The sequence below is a fragment of the Balaenoptera borealis genome, assembly GCF_965194805.1.
Source record: "Balaenoptera borealis genome assembly, chromosome: 8".
Taxonomy (NCBI): domain Eukaryota; kingdom Metazoa; phylum Chordata; class Mammalia; order Artiodactyla; family Balaenopteridae; genus Balaenoptera; species Balaenoptera borealis.
Window position 1 is genome coordinate 47632993 of NC_138865.1, and position 27778 is coordinate 47660770.

Consider the following 27778-nt stretch of genomic DNA (forward strand, 5'->3'; position numbering starts at 1 on the left):
AAACACACTCAAACATGGAAACCCGTAAGGTTCTTTTTCCAAGTGGCATCTGTTGGCACCGAGTACAAATGTTACCCATGAAAGTAAACGGTAAAGGAGTCCGGGAGGGGCCCACTCCCTTTGCCTAGAGCCTCACCTGGTAGGTAGACATGGATACTCACCTAAGCTAACAATCTCCCATAGTAACACGCCATAGGACCATCTGCAGAGGGACAAAAGAGAAACCAATAATCAGCACGCATGTTGCCCAGTCAACTTTCTGCCCAGAAAGCCAGGGCGACTGAGCCTAGGTCAGAAAAGGAAAAGTTATAGGTCTGTTTCCTAGGCTAGGGCCTTGCACACAGCATGCATTTATCTCCTCTCCCGCCAATGGAAGTCATAACAGGGAAACAGTGTTAGTTCTGCCAGAGCTCCCACTCGCTTTAGGTAGAGCATGCAAGGTGGAAAGCTGGAAAGCAGGAGATTCTAAGCCAGACAGACCTGTGTCAAATCCCATCTCTGCCACCTGATATTCGTGTGACCTGGAACAAGTGACTAGAACTCCCGAGGCCTCTTAGTGTATTCTTCCAAAAGTGGGGACACCAATTTCTTACTCAAAGTTATGCAGAGATGATGTGAGAGAACATATAAAGGCACACACTGAAGACAGAGTAACACTCTGGGCCTCCGTTCTTCCTCCTGAAAAGAGGGAACCTGGGCAAGAGGGCTCAGGCCTCAATCCCAACCCTTCCATCCCCCGCCAGCCTGAGACTTGTGACGCAGGCTGCAAGCAGAGATGGTTCCCACTGTGTCTGTCTGCCTTCCATCCCTGCCACCTCTGACCCCCAGCAGCTACTGTGGGCCACCTCCTCTGATCTAGGTCCTCGTGCTGAGGTCAGTCTGGGGAGTGGAGCCATGGGAAGGCTGGGATGTCCCTTGCTCCTCTGGAGATGAGGAAGTCACCACTTGAGGTCACTCCTCGACAGAAAGAAACCCAAAGCCTGCCACCAGGGAAAACTGTCCCCTCTGGGGCTTCATTTAGTCTGTGATTTCCTGGGATTAGTGATTAGCTTTATTCCCCAGAGGGATACGATATTCCTGCTTCTCTTTAAAACCTCTTGTCAAATGGATATTTTTCTGGGACAAAAAAAAAAAAAAAAAAAAAAAAAAAATCCCTCAGCAGTGAGAGGCTTTACTTACACGTCACTGTTGGTTGTATACACGCTGTAATTTAGTGACTCGATCGCCATCCAGCGCACGGGGAGCCGTCCCTGGAGAGAACGAGGTGAGATGCCGCTTAGGCTGGACAGGGCCCCTTCCCAAGGCTCGCCGCTGGCCTGAAGCTGGGTCTCACCCAAGTCCACGGGGGGGGGGGGGTCCCCAGACAGAAGGCGTGGCAGACTCAGGAACTGTTTTGCGCATGTCCCACCCACAAGTGTGCTTTTAAATTCAAAGACCTGCAAATTGTGTGAGTGTCCCACTTACCTCAAGGGGCCCCTACCACAGTTTCATATAAAGAAAAACAACGATGTGTGCACACGTGTGTGTGTGGATGTGTGTGTCCTTTCACTGGTCACTCAGTTATTCCCTTTGTGGCTGTCAGAGGCACTCAGAGGTCTGAAAGGAGAGACAGGCCTAGGAACTGAGAAGTAAGCTGTAATGCAGGAAAGGCTACAGTGATGGGAGGAGACCGCGTGTGCCTGGAGGGGATTGTGCAGGAGTTTCCAGAGGGGGAGACACATGAGTTCGGTTCTGTAAGATGTGTAGGCACCGTCAGGTAGATGGGGGAGGAAAGAGCGTTTCAGGCCAAAGGGAAGAGTGTGCCTGTGACTCACAGAGGAGGTGATGACTTCTAGCCAGTGCCACGTGCATTGGGTTTGGAGACAGGATGACAGACACTTGCCCACCCTTTGGGTGCCTGGCCCCAACTCCCTCCAGGTTTGCCCCATTTCTTGGCTTATTGAGTCCAGGCTGGGGAAAATGAGATGTGGACTGGAAAATGTGAAGTTTGTCTTCTTTTTTTCCTAGTTTCCTCAAATTTGCTATGAATTTGGGTTGGGTTCCTTTCCTCTCAACCCACCCCAGGAATACATGAACCCTACTGACAGATGGATCCCTCCTTCCCAGAGATCTGTCCAAGCTCTAACAGTGGCATTTCAGCTTACATTAGCCAGCGGGTGGGGCAAAATCAGTAGTATTTAGGGGATCTTTCTCAGCCCCCCTCAAAACTAGAGCAGGCATTCTCCCAGACTCCCCTTCCATGAGACCAGCCCTGACCTGGATCCCAAGAATTCTTCCTGAATGTGAAATTCTCTCCCAGTTCTTTATTTACTGGCACTACTTTGAAGCTCTTTCTGACCATAAATCCCAAATGGTTGTCCTGTACTTTAAGGTTTAAATATAAAAATATCCTTTCTCAAAAAAGATCCATGGTTGCTAGGGGTGGGGTCGGGTTTGGGGTCTGAATAGGCAGAAAACAGGATTTTTAGGGCAGTGAAAATCTGTAAGATACCATAATGAAGGACATATGTCCTTATAAATTTCTCCAAACCCATAGAATGTACAACACCGGGAATGAGCTTTGATGTAAACTATAAACTTTGGGTGATTATGGCATGTCAGTGCAGGTCCATTGGCTGTAACAAAGGTACCACTGTGGCAGAGGATGTTGATGATGGGGGAGGGTATGCATGTGTGGGGGAGGGAGTATATGGGAAATCGCTGTACCTTCCTCTCCATTTTGTTGTGAACCTAAAACTGCTCTAAAAAAATAGTTTTTTTTAAAAAAAGGATCCTTTCTCACATCTACATCTTCAGTGTTCTCCTCAACATCCACGCCTCCCTTCTCTCTATGTCCACCCTACCCCATCTGTCACCTGTTTTTCTCTCTTCCCCTTCACAGCTATGGAATGGAAAGAGTTGTCTACATTTCCTGTTTGGTCTTTGCTCTCATTTACTCCCAACCTGCTGACCTCTGACCTCGTACCTCCTAATGACAGATTTCCATGTGCACTTCTTCCTTGTTTTTTATTTGACTGCTTTTGGATCTGCCCACATGTGTCTGTCCCTACTGCTATCACCTTGGTGCAGGCCACCATCATATCCTGCCTGATGACAACCACCTCTCCACGGATCTCCCAGCCTCTAGTTTCACTCCCTAATGACCTGTTCTCCACATCACAATCACTCTAAATGGCAAGTACAACCATGTGGTTCCTTTCCTTAAAGTTCCTTAATGTCCCTATTGTCACAAGATCCCCAATGTTTAGGTGAGTCCCCAAATCCTTAGCTGGCATCCAAAGCTCTTCAGGACCTTATCCCCACTTGCGTTTTAACTCCAACCTTGCCTTTTATTTTTTACTTATTGCCTTCCACAAGCATACTCTCTTTTCCATAGTTCCAATCACAGTGAACCTAACCATTTTGGAACTTTCCACTCCCTTGGAAAGTTACAACCTTGCATTTTAACTCTCCCTCTTTTCTGCATCACACTCCAGCCATATTGAATTACTTAATCCCCAAAGGTTCCATGCTTTCCTTTGCCTCTCGATTTTTATATATACCACATCCTCCAGGTCATCCACTTCATTCTTACATCTCCAATATCTATTTGACATTTACTGTAAAGCTGCAGTGTGCTTCCTCTGAGCTCCCATGGCACCTGTACTTTCTTCATCCTCAGCCTCATCCACTGTTACGATTGTTCATTATGTGTCTCTGAGTTCTTTGAAGGAGAACACTGTGTCTGAATTATATTATCCCCAAACCTAGCACAAGCATGAAACATTATAGTAATAAATAAATCCATGCTGACAGGATCGATATATTAATCAATGATAGTAAAACCCCAAATCACTTAAGTACGTTACTTTGCAACGTTTCCAGTATTAGAATCGCCTGGGGGGATTAAAAAAAAAAAACTGATGCAGGATGCCCTCCCCAGAATAACTGAATCAGAATACCTAAGCCGTAGGACTCAGCATCTGTATTTTTCAAAATTTCCCCAGACGACTCTAGGTGCAATAGGAATTGAAAATCTCTGACTTAAATGATAGGCCAGAGAAAGTGGCTCCTCTGCCCTCTGGTGGTGTCTTGCTATACTGCACCCTTCTTGCAGGGAGCTTGGTCCTCTCCAACCCCTTCTCTTTTCTCCCCCTACCCTCAACCTGTCCTTTTCCTCCCCAGACCCCATGCTGCCACTGCACACTTTGCCCTTCCACTGGGAGACAGACTTGAGCCCTACCAGTGCTCTGCCCCTCTAAGCACTCCTCCTAAGCTCCCCAAGATACAGAAATCCCTACCCTTTATGAAATGCCGAGCAAACCAACCTTAGCTTTGGGGGACTAAGGAAAGCAACCAAATAAGATGCGTGGATTACGGGGCTAAACTGTGTTAACCTCTCTTTCCCCTCATCTGGGGCAAACCCCCGCCCCACCCACGCCAGAGTGAAGGAAGGAGAGGGATTCTGTGATGGAGATAAGGGGATTCTAAGGAGGATGCTTCCAGAAGGAGTGGGGAGAGCCGGAGTAGATGCATGAGTGGTGGTAGGTCCTGCTTCTTTAAGACCAGCCCAGCTCCTTCCCAGAGAAAAGTCTGCTTTGAATGGGGCAAATCTGAAGAGTTTAGGGAAAAAAAAAAAATATTGCCTGGAAACCAGCCCTCAGGGAGGCACCTCTGGCTTCCAAAAAGTGCTGATGTTAATAAGTATCCAGGACCAGGGGCATGGTGGTCTCTAAGAATCAAAGGAGACTAACTTCGAAACCGCATCCAAGAAGGGAGTGGAAAGTTCCAAAGTGGTTAGGTTCGCTGTGATTGTAACTATGGAAAAGAATGTATGCCTGTGGAAGGCAATAAGTAAAGAATAAAATAAATTCATCGTGTCCAGGTTGTGAACTGTGGACCATTTCCTCTTGAAAGCATTCTTGAGTATTATTTCTGTGCTATCTTGTCAGTAACTAAAATAAGTATATTGAAGAGAAAGGAAACCTGAGCTTGAGGATAAACACAGAAGCCTGAGCCTTGCTAGGAGGCAATTTGGTACCCACAAAAGTAAAAGGACCCTCTATATGTTATAAGAACTGGAGTCATCCCAAGAAGGCTGAGCCCAGGTAATGCTGGGAGAGCCAGGCCAGTGGAGTGGACCTACCCAACACGTGCAAAGACTACAGGGTGTGTCACCCCCAATGCCCTGCATTGCCCACCCGCTCAGGGAAAGCAGAGGGTGGTGGCATGTTGTCGGCACAGCACTAATGTCCAGGAATGTGGCACGTCCAGGGCTTTATGATTCTAGGGTGGACAAAAGTAGCAGAATGAGTCCAGCTTCTCTCTTCTAACACTGTGGTGAGGTTCTCCCGGGAGCTTGTATTTGAAGATAAAATGTGACTGTTTAGGAGACTAGGTATCATTAGGTGAAAGTGGATTTCATTGGGACTTGAAGAGTGAGCAGAGAACTTTTGGCAAAGAGGGAAATCTTATATGAGCATTTAGAAGTTATGAGTTTCTCTCTAGAGCATCCTTGTGATTTAGGAACCTCATTAATTGATTTCCTTGATGTTTTAGAAAGTATATTAAGTGTCTTTTTCCCCCTCCTATGTTTGCTGTGCAAAAGGGGACTGTGGGAGCTCTCCAGAGGTTTCTGAGTGAGACCAGACCTCAGGGTCTGGGCTGGATGTAGACCTGAGTCCCTGCAGCACGAGGCTTGCACGTTCAATTACTTGGCCACATGTGACAGGGCCTTCTTCATTGGTAAATGTGGACCCTCCAGTCATTTTAGGAATCAAAAATGAGAAAGGATGTTTGCTGGGCCAGGGCATTATCCAATGGGGAAAATGGTCAGAGGCCTCAGTTGTCACAGAAAGATGGTATTCTAAGAGAAACAACATCAGGAGAGAGAGGGGTGCCCCGGAAAGGATCTCATCAGCGTCTGTTCTGAACTTACCATCGTCTTTTTCACGTACACTTCTTGACCTCGGGACAATCCAAAATCAGCTATTTTGGCTACATAGTTTTCACCAACTAAAATGTTCCTGGCAGCCAGGTCCCTGTGAATAAACTGAAATTTAAAAAAAAAAAATCATGTATTTTCAGCATCGCATTTGCTTGTTCACTCCATTTTGTTTCTTGCCTAGGGGCAAGAGCTTTGGGAAACAGAGAGGTCAGTGTGAAAAGGGGTTTTCAAAAGTCACCAGAATCCAGTTCCCTTAAAGTTCCTCTCCTAAAGGCTCAGTGAGTGGATTCTGCCGAATGACCCACATGTCTCTGGAGGAGCAACCTGGAAGCAAAACCAGGTCATGAAATCTTCCAGTTGCCATGAATGGCCTCTGCTACTGTGCATTATTTAGAGCCATACCAAGCTAAGATCGGTGAAGGCACCTCACCGAATGTACATGATGAGAGTCACTAGATAAACATACCGTCAGTGTTGGGCATTAACTTCTATATAAAGAGATGGAACATTAGCAAAGATATGAAAGTTAGAAGATTGTAAGAAGGAATTAAGGAAGAGAGAGGGACCAAAAAAAAAAAAATGTACAAACTTATCTAAACTCTGATTCCAGAGAGAATTTCAGAGGAAAGATGTCCAAAGCAAGGTCCTCAGGACGAACCTGTTTTTGGCTCAAGTAGTCCATTCCCCGGGCCACATCTGCTGCAAAGTGGAGGAGCTGCTGGGAGGACAGCGTGGAGGCGGTGCTGTTAGCGATGGCGAACGCGGGGTCCGTCTCCAGCACGCGGCTCTTGCGCAGGAAGTCAAGGAGGTTGCCGTGGGGGGCATACTCGATGGCCAGGTACAGGTAGCCTGTGCGGGAAGGGAGAGAGCACCACTTTATCAGTAGCCCTAAGCTGCCGTGATATTTCTGAGATGTGCTATGATTCTCGGGAACCGCTTATAAACCTCTGTTTTATCGTAAAGTTACACATCTAGTGGTACCAACCTCGGTAATGCTGGGGCCAGGAGGAAGACAGGTGACATCATTCCTGCAATACTTAAAGTGCTTGCTCTCAGGGTTCCCCTCCCCACCCCTACCAAACATAGAGGGCTTCCTGTCACCTACTCGGTGACACTAGTAGAATGAAATCAAAGCATTTGCTTCCAGACGATCTAAGACAGCTAATCCACATCACTTTTCATTTTTTTATTCAATCAATATTGAATATCAAGAACCTAATATGAGCCAGGCATGTTATTCCAGTAGGAATCTAGCTTTTCCTGAGGTTATTTTTTTTTAATCAAAAAACAACAATTAAATATCTATAGCAGAAGGACCCACACCAGGTAACTTTCTCTCTCTCCTGCCTTCTGCTTCTCCCTAAAATCTGGAGTAAGTCAGTGTATTGCTGAGTAGGTCACTAGTCAGCAGAGTCTAGGGTCAGGGATTGCATTTTTGCTTACAGAAACCAGAAAAGTCAACCTTTTAGGAAAAAAAATAAAACAAAATAGTTCCTAGAGGAAACTATGGTGCAGTGTCTTAGTTTTATTCCAAATGGCTTTCTCCTTTTTCTTTTTTAATAAAATGTAATCTGCTTTGATAAAAACATTGATCTTTGGAGACAATGAAAAGTAAAGTGGTTTTACTGTCTTTTAAAGGTGAATTATTTGGTTTTTTTTTTTAATGTCGAATGAATTTAAACTTCAAAGATATTCTAAGAAAGTGAAATTCTCAAAAAAAAAAATCTTCTAGCACTGAATCCTGTTGTACTATAAGGAAAGATATACTTCAATTCTGGTATGAATGTGCTTTCTCACTTCTTTACTGAATTATAAATTTTAAGATAGAGGGAAGAGAAATGGGAACGTATTGTATGTGTATAACTGATTCACTTTGTTATAAAGCAGAAGCTAACACACCATTGTAAGGCAATTATACTTCAATAAAGATGTTTAAAAAAAAAAAAATTTTAAGAGCCAACCAATAATGTGACGATAGAGCAAAATTTTAAAAGATATATATTCTTCTGTTGTTGTCAGTTTCTTTCTTTTTTTTTTTTTTAACTTTCATTTACTGCTGTCCCATGCTGATTACTGTTCTCAGGAAATAGCTCAAAAATAAATGTCATTACTTCATTATTTAACCTAAGAGACATGATCTGGCTTTCAGAATTACACCCTTATTGGGTCACAGAATGATATACTGTTTGAAGTACCAGTATTTTTAGTTTAATAAATTGAGGAAAAGGAAGTAGTCTCTTTTCCATTGTTGGTATTTGTGCTGCAAAGTCAACAAGAGGTTGTCAAGTTTGTAAATAATTACTGTGTGGAGCTTTTTTGTTGGAGCAAATTTTTCCACGAGAAATTAAGATTAAGCATAGAGTTAGACCTACAAACCCAGGTAGCATGCAGAGGTAAAGCCATGAAAGATTTCTTGTTACCTACTCATTCACAGCTAGTTACACACATTACAATAGGAAATACTCAATAAATACTTGAATTAATAATATAAGTTGAACTTAAGAGTATGTGTGACATAGGATAGTTGTAAAACTTCAGTGTTATTGTACAGGGCATTGTTTTGGATAAAAAAAAAGTATTGATACTATTAGATATAAGCTTATTATTATTATTTTAACCTAAGCATCACCAGTGCTTTCACATTACAGTAGATTAATGGCATTCACAGATTTAACATTCAGAATATAAGTTCCTTGGGTTTGGAGGGAAAATGAAAAGGTAGGCAACTAACAAGAACCAATCTACTTCACTCTTCCTGGTGCTGAGGGCTGCCTCAATCCACTTAGTAATAGCTGAGAAAACCTCTGGATTAGCAAAGGTGAAGGCATGTCGGAGCCGTGGATATTTTTGGGCAGTAATAGCTGAACCACGTCAGAGGCCAAAAGATTCAGCCTTGGGATCTACCTTCAAAAAGATACTAAATCTCAGCACGATCTATTAATGGGACCAGACATTCAGACTGAAACTTCAACTTAAAAAAAAATAGATAACAATCTTAGATGACTGTGTTTCCTAATTTCAATATGGAATGTGCCTGTTTTTAAAAAAAAAAAAAATCTGGCAGGAAAGCCAGGAAAAGAGCATCTTACCACGATGTTCACACGCTCCCAAGAGATTGATGATGTTTGGGTGGTGTCCAAGTTTACAAAGCACCTCCAGTTCCCCAGCGAAGTCCCTGTGGTCATCTTTGGAAGCATATTCTGGGAAGAAAGTAAAGAGTAGTGATCCCTTTCTGTTACACCTCTTCAGAAACAACTGTCCCCCCTCTGCTCCCCAGAACCTTCAGGTACACTCAGCCACCATTAGGTCTGGAAAACTGTAGAAATCAGAGATGACTATAATGCAGAAGCTTCTTTACTATTGGGGGCTGTCCTGTATGAAGTAGGATGTTTAGCTGCACCTCTGACCTGACCCACTAGATAAAAGTAGCCCAACTGAAAATGTATCCAGAAATCACCAGATGTCTCCCCTGGGGGCAAAATCACCCCTGCTTGAGAACCACTGCTTTGAAGTTTTCCTGTTGAAGCTCTCAAATACCCAGGGAAATGATTTGGTCGAGATGGAGCTGCGTCCATTCTTAGACTCTGGCTCTCCCAGCTAACTCTACCGTCCAGAGACAAATATGCTCAGGAATAAAAACAAAGTTGTAGTGAAACATCACCAGTAGTGTACACACCTTGCTTTATTATAATAACTTTACTTTTTGCCTAAACCAGTCCTACTGAAAAAACTCAAATCTCAATGACATTTTCATAGAAGTTGCTTGGTAGTCAGGAAACAGTTGCATTTCTTTCTGTTCCTTTCATTCCATCTGTCCGCTAGCCCTTTGATCAGAGGGAGAACCACCAATCAGGCTGAAGAGAAAGCTCTTTGGCTGACCCACAACTGGCTGATCAGCCTTGAGTCGGTGACAGTATGCTATTATGGCTTTTTGAAGAAATAACATTGGGGGAAGGGGTGAGAAGGGAGCTGGTAGCCATGTGCATGCTTGAACATGCTTGGAAATTATGGGAATGTTTCATATGGGCTAAGGGTACCCATAAGGCTGACAAGTAGGCAATTCCAAGTCGAGGACCCTGTTTATACCACAGGGACCTGAGGGTCAATACCTTGGGAGCATTTAAAAAACAAAGCACTTTATAATAAGGTTGTCAGTAGCTGCCCTCTTTGCATGCATGACTTTTCCTGCAAAAACTGTCTGCCCTGGTGCCCTGTTAAGCTATTCTACCTCTTCACATGGGCATGAGATAGACAATCAGCTCAGGTCAGATGCCAATAAAAACTGATGCTACAAAGTTCTACACCCTCTCTCCTCTCACTATTTTTACTGCTTCCTAAAGCTCCCTGTAACTAAAGTAGCAAAATGAAAAAGGGATTTCTGGATGCTAAGCAAGGGGGGTGTGTGTGTGTGTGTGGTTTGAAACATTACTGTCTCTAAGCATAAATAATACTGTGTTTATTTTGTTTGGTTCATTTTCTGACATAGTGTTTTCTAGCAATGTGGAAAACAGCGATGATTTAAAAAGATTTAGGGTTAATTGTCATCTTAGGCTTAATATTGCAGTCAAAAAGAAGGAAGACCCATCAGCAACCTCAGAGAGTCCTTATTATGGAGCTGCCCAATGAAAGTAGTAATTACATTGCTGGCTCTAATACGCCACTTTCCAAGTCTGTGTGCTGTAAAAGCAACAGTGCAGCTTCGCAATCAAGTCGTTTCTAAACTGCCATTTCACCCGGAAGAGAAGACAGCTAGTATTGCCAGGGAGCAAGTCATTCTGCTTTCTCAGAAGATCTGATTAAATGGATAGGCCCCATGCAGTCTTTTTTTTGTTTATTTTCTTTCCCCAAGCAGTCTTGAACACAACTGGAAAAGATCTAGTTCCTGTGACCATAGATCAAGGGTTTTCAAACTTGAGTGTACAGAAGAGCCACTGAGCAAGCTTAAAAACACAGATTTTTCACGCGCCATCCCAGAAATTAGAATATAGTAGAACCATGAGGGGGAGAAACCCAAGTAGATGCATTTCTAACAATATTTCTAGGAATGTTGATGCAGATAATCCATGAAGATAGTGGTTTGCCAAGTGTGGTCTCCCAAGCCTCAGAATCAGCATCACATGGGAACTAATTAGAAATCCAAGTTCTCTGGCCCTGCGCCAGACTTACTGTATCAGAAACTGTGGGGTGGAGCTGAAGAATCTGGTTTTTTTAACAAGGCTTCCAGGTGATTCGGATGCATCCTCAATTTTGAGAACCACTGGATTAAGAAAAAGAATGCTCCCCCAAAGTCAGCAGGGTATGACAGAGAATCTGTATTCTCACATCCCAAGGAATCAGGACAGTGATACCTAAATAGCTTATGCCTTCATGTCTACATCCTGACCCTCAAAGGAAACATCACCTTCAGTTGCACATAACAGCTCTCTCTGACACCACGCCAATTTTTTGTTTGAAGAGTGTAAGACCTTAGAGGAAAGATTCAACAGGAAGTCAAGCTGTCCCCCCACCCTAGTAAAATGCTGACTCGAGCAGTCCAAGCACTGACCTTTCATTCTCTTGATGGCAGCATCCATCCGTAACCCATCCTTCTTGATGCGAGCTTTCAGAACCTGGCCAAAATTACCCTCCCCAATCACATCTTGAAATTTGATGTCATTCCAGTCAAGCACTGGATAAATTGTAGGATCTGGGTTGTTTTTGGCCTTCCTGTTCAGGGCCAGAGTTCCTGAGTTGAATTGCACAGCTGGTTCTTCCCGCTAGAAGAATAATGGTTTTGTGTCAGGATTTTTCATAATTTTAAGGTACATAATACCTCCTAATTTGTACCCACACTGGGTGAAAAAAGAAATACTGTATCCAATTCTAGAATGAAAACGGAAATAGGGTTCGTTGAACGGGCCCACTCAGATGAAGTGGCTGCCTATAGAGCTGCATGGGCACGATCACAGGCCTCAGTGGCAAAGCATGCCGCAATCAATTAGTTATGTCTGCAGAGGTGAGGGAGGGGAGGATAACAGCATGTATGCCACGAAATAGCATATCCCTGAGTTAGTCACACTTGAGTTTCTACTCTGCTGTGGAATGAGCAGGTGTTGAGTTCTGGTCTGGAAAAGAACTCAGAGATCTATCTGGGTCAGTCACAGGACACACCTCTGTGAGAGCTTTGTTTCCTAGCATCATCTTGGTCTATTCTTGGCTCTTACTCACTCTCTCCCACATGTCCTAAAGCTCAGAATCTCTCAAGCCCACTCTGGCACTTGACAGTGGCCCCAAGATGACTGATTCTTAGAGCAAAACCCAACAGGGTGTCTCCTTTTCTCCTGAGTTTCAATGGCCGCTGATGGTATCAGGACAAAGCATCAGTACCATGATGCGCTCTAGCACTCTCTACCCCCTTGCTGGTCCTTCCTCTACAGGGACAGCCTGAGTTGAGCCAGCTCTGGCAAGGAGTCAGATTACAGAGCTCCCCTTGTTCTGTACTGAAGGGAATCTCAGGGACTCATGTACAGGAAGGTATACCTCATTTGGAGTATGTAATTGTACTCAATGTTTCATATACAGAATCAATAAAGTTGGGTACAGATTAATTTTACAGAGCTTGAAACCACAAACTAGAGAAATGTTCAGGCTGTCGTATATCAAAGGACTCAAATGGGGTGCCTATAGGTAAAGTATGATTTTCTAAACTTTTTACTGGTCAAAATTCCTAGATGAAAGAAAGAGGCCTTGCCAAGCACCATGAACTATGGCCGCAGACTGAAGGGTGCACAGGAATGGAGATACACACGTATATGTAATCCATACATATAGGAGGGATAATAGAATTGAAAGAGATATTAGAAGTACAAAATGGAAACTGGAAACAGGGAAATGTGGAGAAAACTGGTCTAGTGCAAATCTTCATTACCTATCACTCTGAGGTCTGGTTACCATATGCCCTTCATTACCAAAAATCTTCAGTTCTTTATATTACAAGATTACCCTCGCTGATGACTTATTACTAGTATGACTGTATTCTCTTTCTGATGGGGCAGTAGTCCTGCTTTAGGCTTGGTTTCCTGCATACTTATTAAGAGCAACTTTTTCTCTCTTAGAATTGTTCTGATTTGGACCAGAAATTATATAGTCATACTATTTATCTCCCATTTCATAATGGAAGACAAAGAAAAGATGAAACTTGCCTAAGGGAAATACTTGCTTTACAGGTAAAATTTTTGACCCACATCCTTAAAATGAAGGTTCTGCACATATGTGGACTTGCACTTATTACTATTAGGAAGATGAGACATACCACGTTTTGGAAGGCTTGGGCCATTCTTCTTTGGACGTTTGCCCTCTTCAATTGCAACATGATCAGAAAGGCCAACAGCACCGTCAGGCAGGTCATTCCCGCTGAGCCAAGGATGGCGATCAGCAGCATCTTCCCGCCTCCGAGGTCTGCTGGGGCTGTGCCGGAGAACACAGGAGAAGGAGCAGGTTAGTCTAGGTAGAGAGAGAGGCCAAAACCATCTGCAGGAGAAGTCACAGTGTAATGGGAGTGTAATGGGAAAGTAATGGCAACCTGAGCCCAGCCTGAGCCCTGCTAGGTGACCTTGGGCTACTCATTTATTTTCTGGAACTCAATGGAGATGAGTCCGACTCACAGGGCTGTTATAAGTTCAAAGAAATGTGCAAAAGTCCTTTTTAAATGGCAACATGCTAATCACTAATTGTTGTCCTTTGTTCAACGTTCACTTCCAAGTACAGGCCCAAGCAGATGAATATTATCGAGTAATAGTGAGAATGACTAACTAGATCTATGACTTTGGGTAAGTGACTAAACCTCCCTGCACAATTTCACCACCTAGAAAAGCTTTAAAGCTCTGCAACGCTAAAGAGCATAGCGTCTGTAAGATATTTTGCTTTGGCTTTTTTCTTGTTTTAAAAAGCTGATGGAGGTTTTCTCACTAGGCATTCTGATCTGAAGTGCCAGAAGCAAGGCCTCTGCATGAAGTACCCTGTGAACAACTGAAACTAGACGAAGCACAAAGGAAAACAAACAAAAAAAACAAGCTGCAAAACCTCTGAATGAAAAGCCTCTGCACCTCTAGCTCTTGTGGAGGTTGGCATCTTCAGTGGAGGCTCCTATGGCAGGAGGACCTTCAAGATGGTGGAGGAGTAAGACATAGAGATCACTTTCCTCCCCACAAATACATCAAAAATACATCTACATGTGGAACAACTCCTACAGAACACCTACTGAACGTTGGCAGAAGACCTCAGACTTCCCAAAAGGCAAGAAAATCCCCCCCATACCTGGCCACCTGGCTGACAGGGTCTTGGTGCTCTGGCCTGGTGTCAAACCTGAGCCTCTGAGGTGGGAGAGCCGAGTTCAGGACACTGGACCACCAGAGACCTCCTGGCCCCATGTAATATCAATTGGCAAGAGCTCTCCTAGAGATCTCCATCTCAACACTAAGACCCAGCTCCACCCAACAGCCAACAAGCTCCAGTGCTGGATGCCCCATGCCAAACAACTAGCAAGACAGGAACACAACACAACCCATTAGCAGAGAGGCTGTCTAAAGTCATACTAAGTTCACAGACACCACAAAACACACTGCTGGACGTGGCCCTGCCCAACAGAAAGACAAGGTCCAGCCTCATCCACCAGAGCACAGGCACCAGTCCCCTACACCAGGAAGCCTACACAAGCCATTGACCCAACCTCACCCACTGGGGGCAGACACCAAAAACAACGGGAACTACGAACCTGCAGCCTGTGAAAAGGAGACCCCAAATACAGTAAGTTAAGCAAAATGAGAAGACAGAGAAATATGCAACAAATGAAGGAGCAAGGTAAAAACCCACCATACCAAACAAATGAAGAGGAAATAGGCAGTCTACCTGAAAAAGAAGTCAGAGTAATGATAGTAAAGATGATCCAAAATCTTGGAAATAGAATGGAGAAAATACAAGAAACGTTTAACAAGGACCTAGAAGAACTAAAGGGCAAACAAACAATGATGAACAACACAATAAATGAAATTAAAAATACTCTAGAAGGAATCAATAGCACAATAACTGAGGCAGAAGAATGGATAAGTGACCTGGAAGATAAAATAGGGGAAATAACTACCACAGAGCAGAATAAAGAAAAAAGAATGAAAAGAATTGAGTGAAGTCTCAGAGACCTCTGAGACAACATTAAATGCACCAACATTCGAATTATAGGGGTCCCAGAAGAAGAAGAGAAAAAGAAAGGGTCTGAGAAAATATTTGAAAAGATTACAGTTGAAAACTTCCCTAACATGGGAAAGGAAATAGTCAATCAAGTCCAGGAAGAGCAGAGAGCCCCATACAGGATAAATCCAAGGAGAAACACGCCAAGACACATATTAAACAAACTATCAAAAATCAAATACAAAGAAAAATTATTAAAAGCAGCAAGGGAAAAGCAACAAATAACATATGAGGGAATCCCCATAAGGTTAACAGCTGATCTTTCAGCAGAAACTCTGCAGGCCAGAAGGGAGTGGCAAGACATATTTAAGTGATGAAAGTGAAAAACCTACAACCAAGATTACTCTACCCAGCAAGGATCTCATTCAGATTCGACGGAGAAATTAAAACCTTTACAGACAAGCTAAAGCTAAGAGAATTCAGCACCAGGAAACCAGCTTTGCAACAAATGCTAAAGGAACTTCTCTAGGCAGGAAACACAAGAGAAGGAAAGACCTACAAAAACAAACTCAAAACAATTAAGAAAATGGTAATAGGAACATACATATCGATAATTAACTTAAATGTAAATGGATTAAATGCTCCAACCAAAAGACATAGACTGGCTGAATGGATACAAAAACAAGACCCATATATATGCTGTCTACAAGAGACCCACTTCAGACCTAGGGACACATACAGACTGAAAGTGAGGGGATGGAAAAAGATATTCCATGCAAATGGAAATCAAAAGAAAGCTGGAGTAGAAGTTCTCATATCAGACAAAATAGACTTTAAAGACTATTACAAGAGACAAAGAAGGACACTACATAATGATCAAGGGATCAATCCAAGAAGAAGATATAACAATTGTAAATATTTATGCATCCAACATAGGAGCACCTCAATACATAAGGCAAATGCTAACAGCCATAAAAGGGGAAATGGACAGTCACACAATAATAGTAGGGAACTTTAACACCCCACTTTCACCAATGGACAGATCATCCAAAACGAAAATAAATAAGGAAACACAAGCTTTAAATGACACATTAGACAAGATGCACTTAATTGATATTTATAAGAGAGTCCATCCAAATAAAACAGAATACACTTTCTTTTCAAGGGCTCATGGAACATTCTCCAGGATAGATTATATCTTGGGTCACAAGTCAAGCCTTGGTAAATTTAAGAAAATTGAAATCGTATCAAGTATCTTTTCTGACCACAATGCTATAAGACTAGATATCAATTACAGGGAAAAAACTGTAAAAAATACAAACATATGGAGGCTAAACAATACGCTACTAAATAACCAAGACATCACTGAAGAAATCAAAGAGGAAATCAAAATAAACCTAGAAACAAATGACAATGAAAACACAATGACCCAAAACCTATGGGATGCAGCAAAAGCAGTTCTAAGAAGGAAGTTTATAGCAATACAATACGACCTGAAGAAACAAAAAAAATCTCAAATAAACAACCTAATATTACAACTAAAGCCATTAGGGAAAGAAGAACAAAAAAAACCTCAAAGTTAACAGAGGGAAAAAAATCATAAAAATCAAATCAGAAATAAATGAAAAAGAAATGAAGAAAATGATAGCAAAGATCAATAAAACTAAAAGCTGGGTCTTTGAGAAGATAAACAAAATTGATAAATCATTAGCCAGACTCATCAAGAAAAAAAGGGAGAAGACTCAAATCAACAGAATTAGAAATGAAAAAGAAGTAACAACTGACACTACAGAAATACAAAGGATCATGAGAGATTACTACAAGCAACTATGCGAATAAAATGGACAACCTGGAAGAAATGGACAAATTCTTAGAAAAGCACAATCTTCCGAGACTGAACCAGGAAGAAATAGAAAATATACACAGACCAATCACAAGCACTGAAATTGAAACTGTGATTAAAAATCTTCCAACAAACAAAAGCCCAGGACCAGATGGCTTCACAGGCGAATTCTATCAAACATTTAGAGAAGAGCTAACACCTATCCTTCTCAAACTCTTCCAAAATATAGCAGAGGGAGGAACACTCCCAAACTCATTCTACGAGGCCACCATCACCCTGATACCAAAGCCAGACAAAGATGTCACAAAAAAAAGAAAACTACAGGCCAATATCACTGATGAACATAGATGCAAAAATCCTCAACAAAATACTAGCAAACAGAATCCAACAGCACATTAAAAGGATCATACACCATAATCAAGTGGGGTTTATCCCAGGAATGCAAGGATTCTTCAATATATGCAAATCAATCAATGTGATACACCATATTAACAAATTGAAGGAGAAAAACCATATGATCATCTCAATAGATGCAGAGAAAGCTTTTGACAAAATTCAACACCCATTTATGATAAAAACTCTCCATAAAGTAGGCATAGAGGGAACTTACCTCAACATAATAAAAGCCATATATGACAAACCCACAGCCAACATCATTCTCAATTCTGAAAAACTGCAACCATTTCCTCTAAGATCAGGAACAAGACAAGGTTGCCCACTCTCACCACTATTATTCAACATTGTTTTGGAAGTTTTAGCCACAGCAATCAGAGAAGAAAAAGAAATAAAAGGAATCCAAATCAGAAAACAAGAAGTAAAGCTGTCACTGTTTGCAGATGACATGATACTATACATAGAGAATCCTAAAGATGCTCCCAGAAAACTACTAGAGCTGACCAATGAATTTGGTAAAGTTGCAGGATACAAAATTAATGCACAGAAATCTCTTGCATTTCTATACACTAATGATGAAAAATCTGAAAGGGAAATTCAGGAAACACTTCCATTTACCATTGCAACAAAAAGAATAAAATAAATAGGAATAAACCTACCTAAGAAGACAAAAGACCTGTATGCAGAAAACAATAAGACACTGATGAAAGAAATTAAAGATGATACAAACAGATGGAGAGATGTACCATGTTCTTTCATTGGAAGAATCAACATTGTGAAAATGACTATACTACCCAAAGCAATCTACAGATTCAGTGGAATCCCTATCAAACTACCAATGGCATTTTTCACAGAACTAGAACAAAAAATTTCACAATTTGTATGTAAACACAAAAGACCCCGAATAGCCAAAGCAATCTTGAGAAAGGAAAAAAGGAGCTGGAGCAATCAGGCTCCCTGACTTCAGACTATACTACAAAGCTACAGTAATCAAGACAGGATGGTACTGGCACAAAAACAGAAATATAGATCAATGGAACAGGATAGAAAGCCCAGAGATTAACCCATGCACATACGGTCACCTTATGTTTAATAAAGGAAGCAAGAGTATAAAATGGAGAAAAGACAGCCTCTTCAATAAGTGGCACTGGGAAAACTGGACAGGTACACGTAAAAGAATGAAATTAGAACACTCCCTAACACCATACACAAAAATAAACTCAAAATGGATTAAAGACCTAAATGTAAGGCCAGACACTATAAAACTCTTAGAGGAAAACATAGGTAGAACACTGTATGACATAAATCACAGCAAGATTCTTTTTGACCCACCTCCTCAAGAAATGGAAATACAAACAAAAATAAACAAATGCGACCTAATGAAACTTAAAAGCTTTTGCACAGCAAAGGAAACCATAAACAAGACAAAAAGACAGCCCTCAGAATGGGAGCAAATATTTGCCAATGAAGCAACTGACAAAGGATTCATCTCCAAAATATACAAGCAGCTCATGCAGCTCAATATCAAAAAAACAAACAACCCATTCCAAAAATGGGCAGAAGACCTAAGTAGACATTTCTACGAAGAAGATATACAGATTGCCAATAAATACATGAAAGGATGCTCAACATCACTAATCATTAGAGAAATGCAAAACAAAACTGCAGTGAGGTATCACCTCACACTGGTCAGAATAACCATCATCAAAAAATCTAGAAACAATAAATGCTGGAGAGGGTGTGGAGAAAAGGGAACCCTCTTGCACTGTTGGTGGGAATGTAAATTGATACAGCCACTATGGAGAACAGTATGGAGGTTCCTTTAAAAACTAAAAATAGATCTACCATATGACCCAGGAATATCACTACTGGGCATATACCCTGAGAAAACCATAATTCAAAAAGAGACATGTGCCACAATGTTCACTGAAGCACTATTTACAATAGCCAGGACATGGAAGCAACTTAAGTGTCCATCAACAGATGAATAGATAAAGAAGATGTGGCACATATATACAATGGAATATTACTCAGCCATAAAAACAAACAAATTAGAGGCTGTCATACAGAGTGAAGTAAGTCAGAAAGAGAAAAACAAATACCATATGCTAACACATATATATGGAATCTAAAAAAAAAAAAAATTGTTTTGATGAACCTAGGAGCAGGACAGGAATAAAGACGCAGACATAGAGAATGGATTTGAGGACACGGGGAGGGGGAAGGGTAAGCTGGGGCGAAGTGAGAGAGTAGCCTTGACATATATATACTACCCAATGTAAAATAGATAGCTAGTGGGAAGCAGCTGCATAGCACAGGGAGATCAGCTTGTTTGTGACCACCTAGAGGGGTGGGGTAGGGAGGGTGGGAGGGAGATGCAAGAGGGAGGAGATATGGGGATATATATATACATATAGCTGATTCACTTTGTTATACAGCAGAAACTAACACAACATTGTAAAGCAATTATACTACAATAAAGATGTTAAAAAAAAAAAAAAGAGCTGATGGAGAAAACCTGAGGATACCAATGGGACAAGGAAAGAAGGAAGGAAAGAAGAAAGAGAGAGAAAAACCATTAAATTTTGGGCTCAGGTCAACATAAACTATTAAAGACTATGGTATAACCCCTCCACTTCTCTCCCTTATTTAAATTCAAATAAAGATAAATTCAATGTATTTTTATGAGAAACAGCATGTAGAGCATGATGCTATCTTTTAACAATTATTCTTTTGTGATTAGCTACCTTTCTTCCTACCTCCGTTTTATACGTGCATAAAGAGATGTCTGAAATGGGATGATGAGGGTTTTTTAGTTTTGTTACATCTTGTCTTTAAATTTTTCTCTCTGTATTTTATTTATAGCTTGGATTTAGGGCCTGTAGATGTTTTACCAAAACAAAAGTAACTATAGGAATTATGCATTTATTAAGAGTGTCATGTGAAAACTATTGAATACAATTCTCTATAATTGGCAGACCCATCATTCCTTGCATATTTCAAACATGTTCCAAAGAATCAGCACTGAGAACAGGGCTTGCTTGATTTTATTTCTTAAGCCCTAGGTAGGCCTCAAGAGAACCAAGAAGTTTTTAGTGCTATAACATTTTCTGTAAAAATACTCTGGTCTGAATTATAAATTTGTAAAAATCACCATTTCCCTATAATGTCCCTCTAGCTACATTCCCTTGCACAAGCTGTAGAGTGCAGAGGGTGAGGAAGTGCAATTTCAGACAGACCTCAGAGGGAAGGCTCTCCAGGAGCTGCAGTTCTTCCCACCCCCGGGGTCCTTGTTCACTAATTACATTCAACAGGTTTTACCAATCACAAACACTGGAGAGGATTAAGAGGTACAACCCTCCAGTTATGAAATAAATAAGCCACGGGGATGTAATATACAGCATATGGAATATAGTCAATAATATTGTAATCACTTAATATGGAGACAAATGATTACTAGCCTTATTGTGGTGATCATTTCATAATATATGCAAATGTCAAATCACTATGTAGTGCTCTTGAAACTAACATAATATTGTACATTACATCAGCTATATTTCAATTTCAAAAAAATCTCAAACACTGGGCCTCGTGTGCTTGGAACTCTGAGGGATCTCTATCTCAAAGGGCTTATTCTCTCTGGAGTGGGGGTTAGCGTTGGACGTGGAGACATCATAACCTGGATCTGAAAAGTAAAAGAAAACTCGGACTGGCATAGTGTCATCCAAGCTAAAAGAGGGTTCGTTCTGAGAAAGAGTGGAGTGTGGTTCCTGGAGCGCCCACTGAAGCACCACGCAGGGCTGTCTCCACTAAGCTGGGTCCTCTGTCTTCCTTCTGCATGGAATCACATTCATGTCCCTCAGAGCTTCGATTGCTGGATGGGGAGTGCTGATGGGCTAAGTTCACCTAAGTTTTCATGATAGATAACAGATCAACGGGTTATCCTTCCAAGGGGCATTTGCATTCCAAGGACCTCTTTAGAGATGGTGACACCTACCAGCCCATTATGTCACATGATGCGAATATGGGGTAAATATCGTAAGACAGTGGGGCTTTTCTGATACTCTGCAGAAATAATTCTATGTAAATACCTGTCCACTCTACCAACCTTGAGATTCAGAAAGAGTCATCAGTTCATGAGAAAAGGTTGGATTGCTTGACCCTATGTTGTTCTCTGCAAAGATGTCCACCTGGTAAGCTGTCTGGGGCTCTAGGCCCTTGAGCTGATACTGGGTGATGGTGGCATTCTTGATCTTCACATCAATGTGCTGGTCTTCATTCTTGCCCTGAACCTTGTAACGGATGATGATAGAAGAAATAGAATAGCCATCCAGGATTGTCCAAGAGATCACAGCTGAGGAGTCTGTGATGTTGGAAATCTTGATGTTTTCTGGTTGAGGAGGGAGAACTAGAAATTTAAAACAAACAAACAATATTTTACTTAAGATATATTACCATCTCTTTGATTATTATGCTTTTGAGAGAGAGTTAATGTATTTTACTTAAGATATAGTACCATCTCTTTGATTATTATGCTTTTGAGAGAGAGTTAATGTCAGCTCATAAACCATGAATGGCTAGTAAGTGTTATCTCAGAGGGTAACTCCAATCAGTTGGTAGTGGACCCGACGCAGACTTGACAAGGGGCTGCAGACAGGAAAATGGCAACACACACACACCACATATTTGCCATCCTTACACTAAATTAAGACCTCGGAAATTCTGTTACTCCACAAACTGCTATTACACTGTTTTTGATACTGAGGAAAACAGAAAAATTATGAGAGCTGACACTTATATAGGCCCTTCCATATAGTAACTCATTGACTCCTCATAACAATCTTACTGTAAGTATTGAGGCTCAGAGAGATTAAGTGACTTGGCTGAGGTCACACAGCTTTTAAGAAATAGATTCAAGTAGAAGAAATAAGATTCCTATTAGTCTGTAGTTAGCCACTGGCCCATAGGGCCTATCCTTATTAAGCACTTGTTAGAAAATATGTTAAGCACTTAGCAGACATATTCAAAAAGCAAGATGGAGAATATATATGCATATGCACACTTATGGATGTACTTAATGTATTAAAATTATACAACATTGAATGGAAAGATACATAATAAACTCAAAATTTTGGTTGTCTCTGGGGAGAGGGGGAGAGAATTAGATTGGGGATGATGGTTAAAGAGGATTTTGATATATCTGTATTGTGGACTTCCACAAAAAGGCTGAAAGCAAATATGACAAAATGTTAAGAGTGGTTAATTCTATGTGGTAGAAATGTAGGTTTTTGTTGTATTATTCTCTGCATTGTCCTATAACTTCTAAATGTCGGAATTTTTTAAAGATGAAGAAGACATCCCTAAACACAGACAAAACCGTTGAGATTTCCACGTTATTGATACAAGAAGAGAGTGCCTGGAAAAACAAAAGCCAGTTTACACACCTATTACTGGGGAGGTGGCAACTCAGCTGCAGAAAAGAACCTCAGACTTTGGGAGTTGACAAGAGACCACAGGATCCTAGCATAAGTGACGGTTGGTGTGACCCAGAAACACCTAGTCTTTCCAAGGACTCCAAAATGCACAGACAGTTCTAATGCAGTGAATCAAAATAGAGCTCTCTGGTTCATGACGAAAAAGCTTTCAATTCTACAAAGAAACCCTAGAAGTTCCAACTAATTTTTAATGACCAATATGAGATTGAGAGAAGCCTGAACTGAAGAATATTTTGAAAGAAAATTTGTTTTATTACTCTCAAATATATACTGTAATGCCAAGAATTGTCTGTTTTGAAGATTTTTCAAGCAGAGTTCTTTGGCTTTTAAGATTAGATGAATTAGATGAATCATCATCTGTGTGCATATAGATACACAACAATCCTAAAAACTGTCATATAACAGATTCAACAAGCCCTAGAAAACCTTATTCATGTTATTAATTTACTTAATAAATAACTCTATAGAAAGGAAAGGTAAATTTTAGCACAGTCCTGCCTGAATTATCACAAATCCAAATACATGGAGCGTTCGTATATATTGCAGGTTGCTAAAATGATTTGATGTGTTGGGGGGGGGGCACTAATGGGCCTCCATTCACAACTAACTACCTTTTATGGTTTCTAAGAAGCAGACTTGAAGTGACAGGAGCCAAGTCTAAATGGCAGCAGCCAAGTGTCATTCAGGCAAGGCTGGGGCATCATGAGGTACTTACTGTCGCTAAGGGTCCAAGCGATGAGATCTTCGCTCCATTCCCCCTGGGCCTTGGTGTTGACTCTGGCTCGGACTATGTACTGCTCCCTGGGCTGTAAATTGTTAAGGAGCACTGAAGTCAAGTTGCCTGGCACTTTAATATTCTGCTGGTCACTATTCATTAGCACAGACCTCCTCTCAACTTCAACATAAAAGTCATCTTCTGAGCTTGGAAATATTGGTTGCCAGGTCAAATTTAGAGTGGTCTGACTTTTTGGTAGGAGACTGAGACCTCTTGGAGGAGGAAGACCTAGGAGAAACCAGAATAATCATTGTTTTTATATAGGGTGAAGGTAACAACAGCCCCAAAGGACAGCTTTATAGGATAACCTTGGCTCCTAGAATAATATACAGTTTCACAGGCTATCAAAGAAACACACGCTAGCAGCCATGTAATACTTTTTTTTTTTCCCTACCAGAATAGCAAAGCTTTAAAATATTCTAGTATGTAGCTTGAGTAATTGTAAGACAGGAATACAACCCCTTTGAAGGACAACTTGGGAATATTTTTCAAGAGCTCTAGAAATGATCATATACTTTGGGAGTATAGTCTGACTACCAAGGATTTATCCTGAAGAAATAACTCAAAGGAAGCGAAAAGCTACATGCATGAAGATGTCCATTATGACATTATTTATAATAACAAACAATCATAAGAAACCAAAATGCACAAAATAGGAAAATGCTTTAATAAATTATGATATAGCCATCCAAGGGATTAAAAGTTTATTGGAAAAAATACAGAAGCCCCTCCAAAACTTATAACACACGAGAAAAAACTCTGCTTACCACTTGGTAAAAGTCATGTCTACAATTGGTGAAAAAGGAAGGAAACTGATAAAAATGGAAACACTGGATTTGCCAAGGTTCTGGGGTTGTAGGTTCAGTGTTTCTGTTCCCATTTTGAGTAATATATTTTAAAGCAATTTCAGGGTTACTTCCCCGTAGCAAGGACAATTTCAGATATGACAACACTGTGATGGCCGGGCCAGGCCTCGCACTGCTCTGATCACATCAAGGTTTGGCTCTGACCACACGCCGTGTGGCCATAATTACCCCCAAGAACCTGGGCTACCAGAGAGGTAACTGAATGGAAACAATATAGGTTTTGAAATCAAAGAGGCAGGAGCATGCCCCTTTAGTTTTGTGACCTTGGGAAAATTCATAACCTCTCTGAGTTCACATGTAGCATGAAATGAAAATACTCATCTTCCAGACTCAGGAGGAGAAATGAGATAGTGAAGGTGAAAATGCTTGGAAGGTGTTAGGGGCTCTATCAACATTTTCTCTCTCTCTTCCTTCCTTCCTTCATAAAATACATCGGGCCAATGGACAGTGGAGGAATCTGTAAAATTTCAGCTAATAGTAGTATATTGATATTTTAAACTTCAGATATGAAGTGTTTTCAAAACATAGAATAGTGATCCTCTACTCATGCATTCTTGGTGGGGACATTATTGCCCCTAAGGGGGCAAAAATTGGTTCTTGGGGTATGAGAAAATTTTAGATAATGACAATTGTTTATGAAGGGCCACAATATATAAACAGATCTGTGGTATTACAATTCATGGCAGAAGAGACAGAGATTTTGTCTTAAGGACAAAACGATCTAAGAAGCTCTTTAGAGGGTGATAATTACAAAAATTAAAATAAGGTAAAGAATCTGAAAAAGAATGAATATACGTATAACAATCACTTTGCTGTGCACCTGAAACTAACACAACATTGTATATCAACTATATTCCAATAAAATGAAAAAAAAGTTTAAAAAAATAAAATAAAAAGGACGAGAAACTTGGTTAGAGGTGAGAGGAAGGGTCTGTTTCCACCCAATGGGAGAAGGACTCTCACTGGCCAGTTCTGACCACCTTAGATGAGGGAGAACCAGCAATCAGGTCCTGCCACCTGCTGGACATTACGCTACAGGTCTTATTGGTCTTTTCTCCAAAACCTTTGCAAATTGAGAGAGGTGATGTCACCTCCTTTTGCTCTTCTCTAAAGTTTAAGTTCCAAAATAAGCCACCTGGAGTGGGTAGGTAGGCTTACAATGACAGCAGACCGAGGGAGGACTGATGGTGTGCAGCAAACATGTAAACCTTCTAAGCCTGTGCCTGGTCCAGAGGAGCAACTGCATAAATGGTCATTTCCTTCCCTTTGGGAGCATGACTTACCCTTCACCCCTCCCAAGCTGCCCTCTCTCTGCCGTGTGTTCAGAGTATGTTCTCTCCCCTCCCCTCCTGGCCTTCCCGGCCTTTATCACTCAACCAACACACTTATAAATAGTGCAGCTGCCAAATGAATTTAAAAACAAACATCAGCAAAATTCAAATGCTGGGAAAAGATGAACCTTCAAGAATTCCCTTCCCGCCCACCCCTGAGAACTACTTTGAAATATATTCCAAGACATCTCTAAATACATCCTGGCTGGAACATATTCTGAGAGCTGAAGACAGCACAGTATGGGTCTGTGAAGTGTTTTATGTTCTGTTCCATAAATACTTTCCATCTGAGTCAGATTATGGCCTTCCCCTTTTGATTCATCAGCACCGCTCTAAGAGAGAATTAACTACCATTTGCCTTTTAGCAGCAACCTGATGACATATTAGGGGGCCCCGTGGATCACAGTCATGGAGATTCCTTTATCCTCTAAGTCATATGTAGTCTCCAGTGTTATTTTTGGTATTTACTACCTGGTGGGTTCCCAGGAAGCCATTCCTTACTTGTGCAATGCTTCTACAAGCATCAGAGTAGCTACTGAGTTTCATTTGGTTCTTTAAGGATGCTGCTGGTCAGATGAACACTAGGTGGGGAGTGTGGAGGGGAGAGTCTCTGTTACGGATGCACAGCCCCTGCAGAAGAGCCTGATGCTCTTCCTAGCTTCTCACGAAATCATTCCATACCCTTCTGCTTTTAGTAAATGGACTAAAAATAGGAAAACTCATCAACTGTGATAAGGACATCGTGCCTTTGGGCTCCCAGGTAAAAAATACCTGGATATTTTGTTTCTCCCAGGAGAAACAAAAAGATATCAAGTCTGAAGATCTAGTATGGCAATGTACCCGATACACTACCATGGGCAAGTTATTAACCACTCTGGGACTCTACTTTCTCCAGTTGCGGCGAGGGGGGGCTACTCTTCATTGCGGTGTGTGGGCTTCTTATTGCGGTGGCTTTTCTTGTTGCGGAACGCGGGCTCTAGGCGTGCGGGCTTCAGTAGTTGTGGCACGTGGGCTCAGGAGTTGTGGCACACGGGCTTCAGTAGTTGTGGGTTGCAGGCTCTAGAACACAGGCTCAGTAGTTGTGGTGCACGGGCTTAGTTGCTCCACGGCATATGGGATCTTCCAGGACCAGGGCTCAAAGCTGTGTCCCCTGCATTGGCAGGCGGATTCTTAACCACTGCGCCATCAGGGAAGCCCAGAACTGCTGTTCTATAGGTAAAAGCCTTTCATTCTATTTAATGTTCTCACTATGTACGTGAATGACTTCGAAAAACTAGAAATTACTTTTTAAAGTAAATACACTGGGATTTCTGGAGTACGTATGCGGCAAGAGCCTGTCTTGGGCCCTTAAGATGGAAACAGGAAGCTGGTGGTAAAATTCGGGAGCCAAGACGGAGCACAATTGCTGCTAAGTAAATCCCAACTCCCAAGGGATGTCCCTGCCTTCCTGAAGGGTCATCTGCTTCCTTCTCTGTCCCGGTGGATTGCTGCCGACACCCTCCCCCAGGGAGACAGACCAGGAGTGCAGCCCAAGTAAAGGACTGGTTTGGCTCCAAGTTGCTAGCCTTCCTGTCACTTTCCCACCCATTCAAAAGCAAACCCCTTCCACCACCATCCCACCCACCCACCCACCCACCCACCACCGCCCTTCCTGGTCTTCCTTCCTCTTTCCCCTTCCTCCCACACCCACCCAGCTCCTAAATAAATGCCTGTTTGCTTCAACTGACCGATAGAAGCTGTTGTGAACCGCCTCACGGGTCCAGGATGCCCTTCCCCGCCCTCTCCACGCCGGACCAGCTGCACGCAGAGCTCGTATTCTGTCCGAGGTTCCAAATAGTTGAGGGTAACAATCTCATTTGTCACTGAGAAGAGGGAAAGTTCAGGAAACTTAAGTTGGCAATCTTTTACATTCTTTAAACTGGAATGTTGTTATTGTGAGGTGAACTAATGTTTGGTTTTTAAAAATACAATGTCTGAGTAGAACAGA

The 27778-nt window shown here is 41.7% G+C and overlaps 1 protein-coding gene across 3 annotated transcripts in view; it reads right to left on the reverse strand.

The window, feature by feature from the left end:
- Positions 1 to 27778, reverse strand: part of TEK (TEK receptor tyrosine kinase) — a 102604-nt gene that overhangs the window by 4383 nt on the left and 70443 nt on the right. For 2 of the 3 annotated variants that reach the window (XM_082400540.1, XM_082400541.1), the window contains 9 exons: positions 23535 to 23822; positions 21433 to 21732; positions 13218 to 13372; positions 11472 to 11682; positions 9016 to 9126; positions 6585 to 6775; positions 5918 to 6031; positions 1180 to 1250; positions 162 to 202 (listed from right to left, as the gene is read on the reverse strand). In XM_082400540.1, coding sequence (XP_082256666.1) covers positions 162 to 202; positions 1180 to 1250; positions 5918 to 6031; positions 6585 to 6775; positions 9016 to 9126; positions 11472 to 11682; positions 13218 to 13372; positions 21433 to 21732; positions 23535 to 23822 — 1482 coding nt within the window. Of the gene's footprint in view, positions 1 to 161; positions 203 to 1179; positions 1251 to 5917; positions 6032 to 6584; positions 6776 to 9015; positions 9127 to 11471; positions 11683 to 13217; positions 13373 to 21432; positions 21733 to 23534; positions 23823 to 27518; positions 27654 to 27778 lie in introns of all 3 variants that reach the window. The other variant, XM_082400539.1, reaches the window with a different exon arrangement.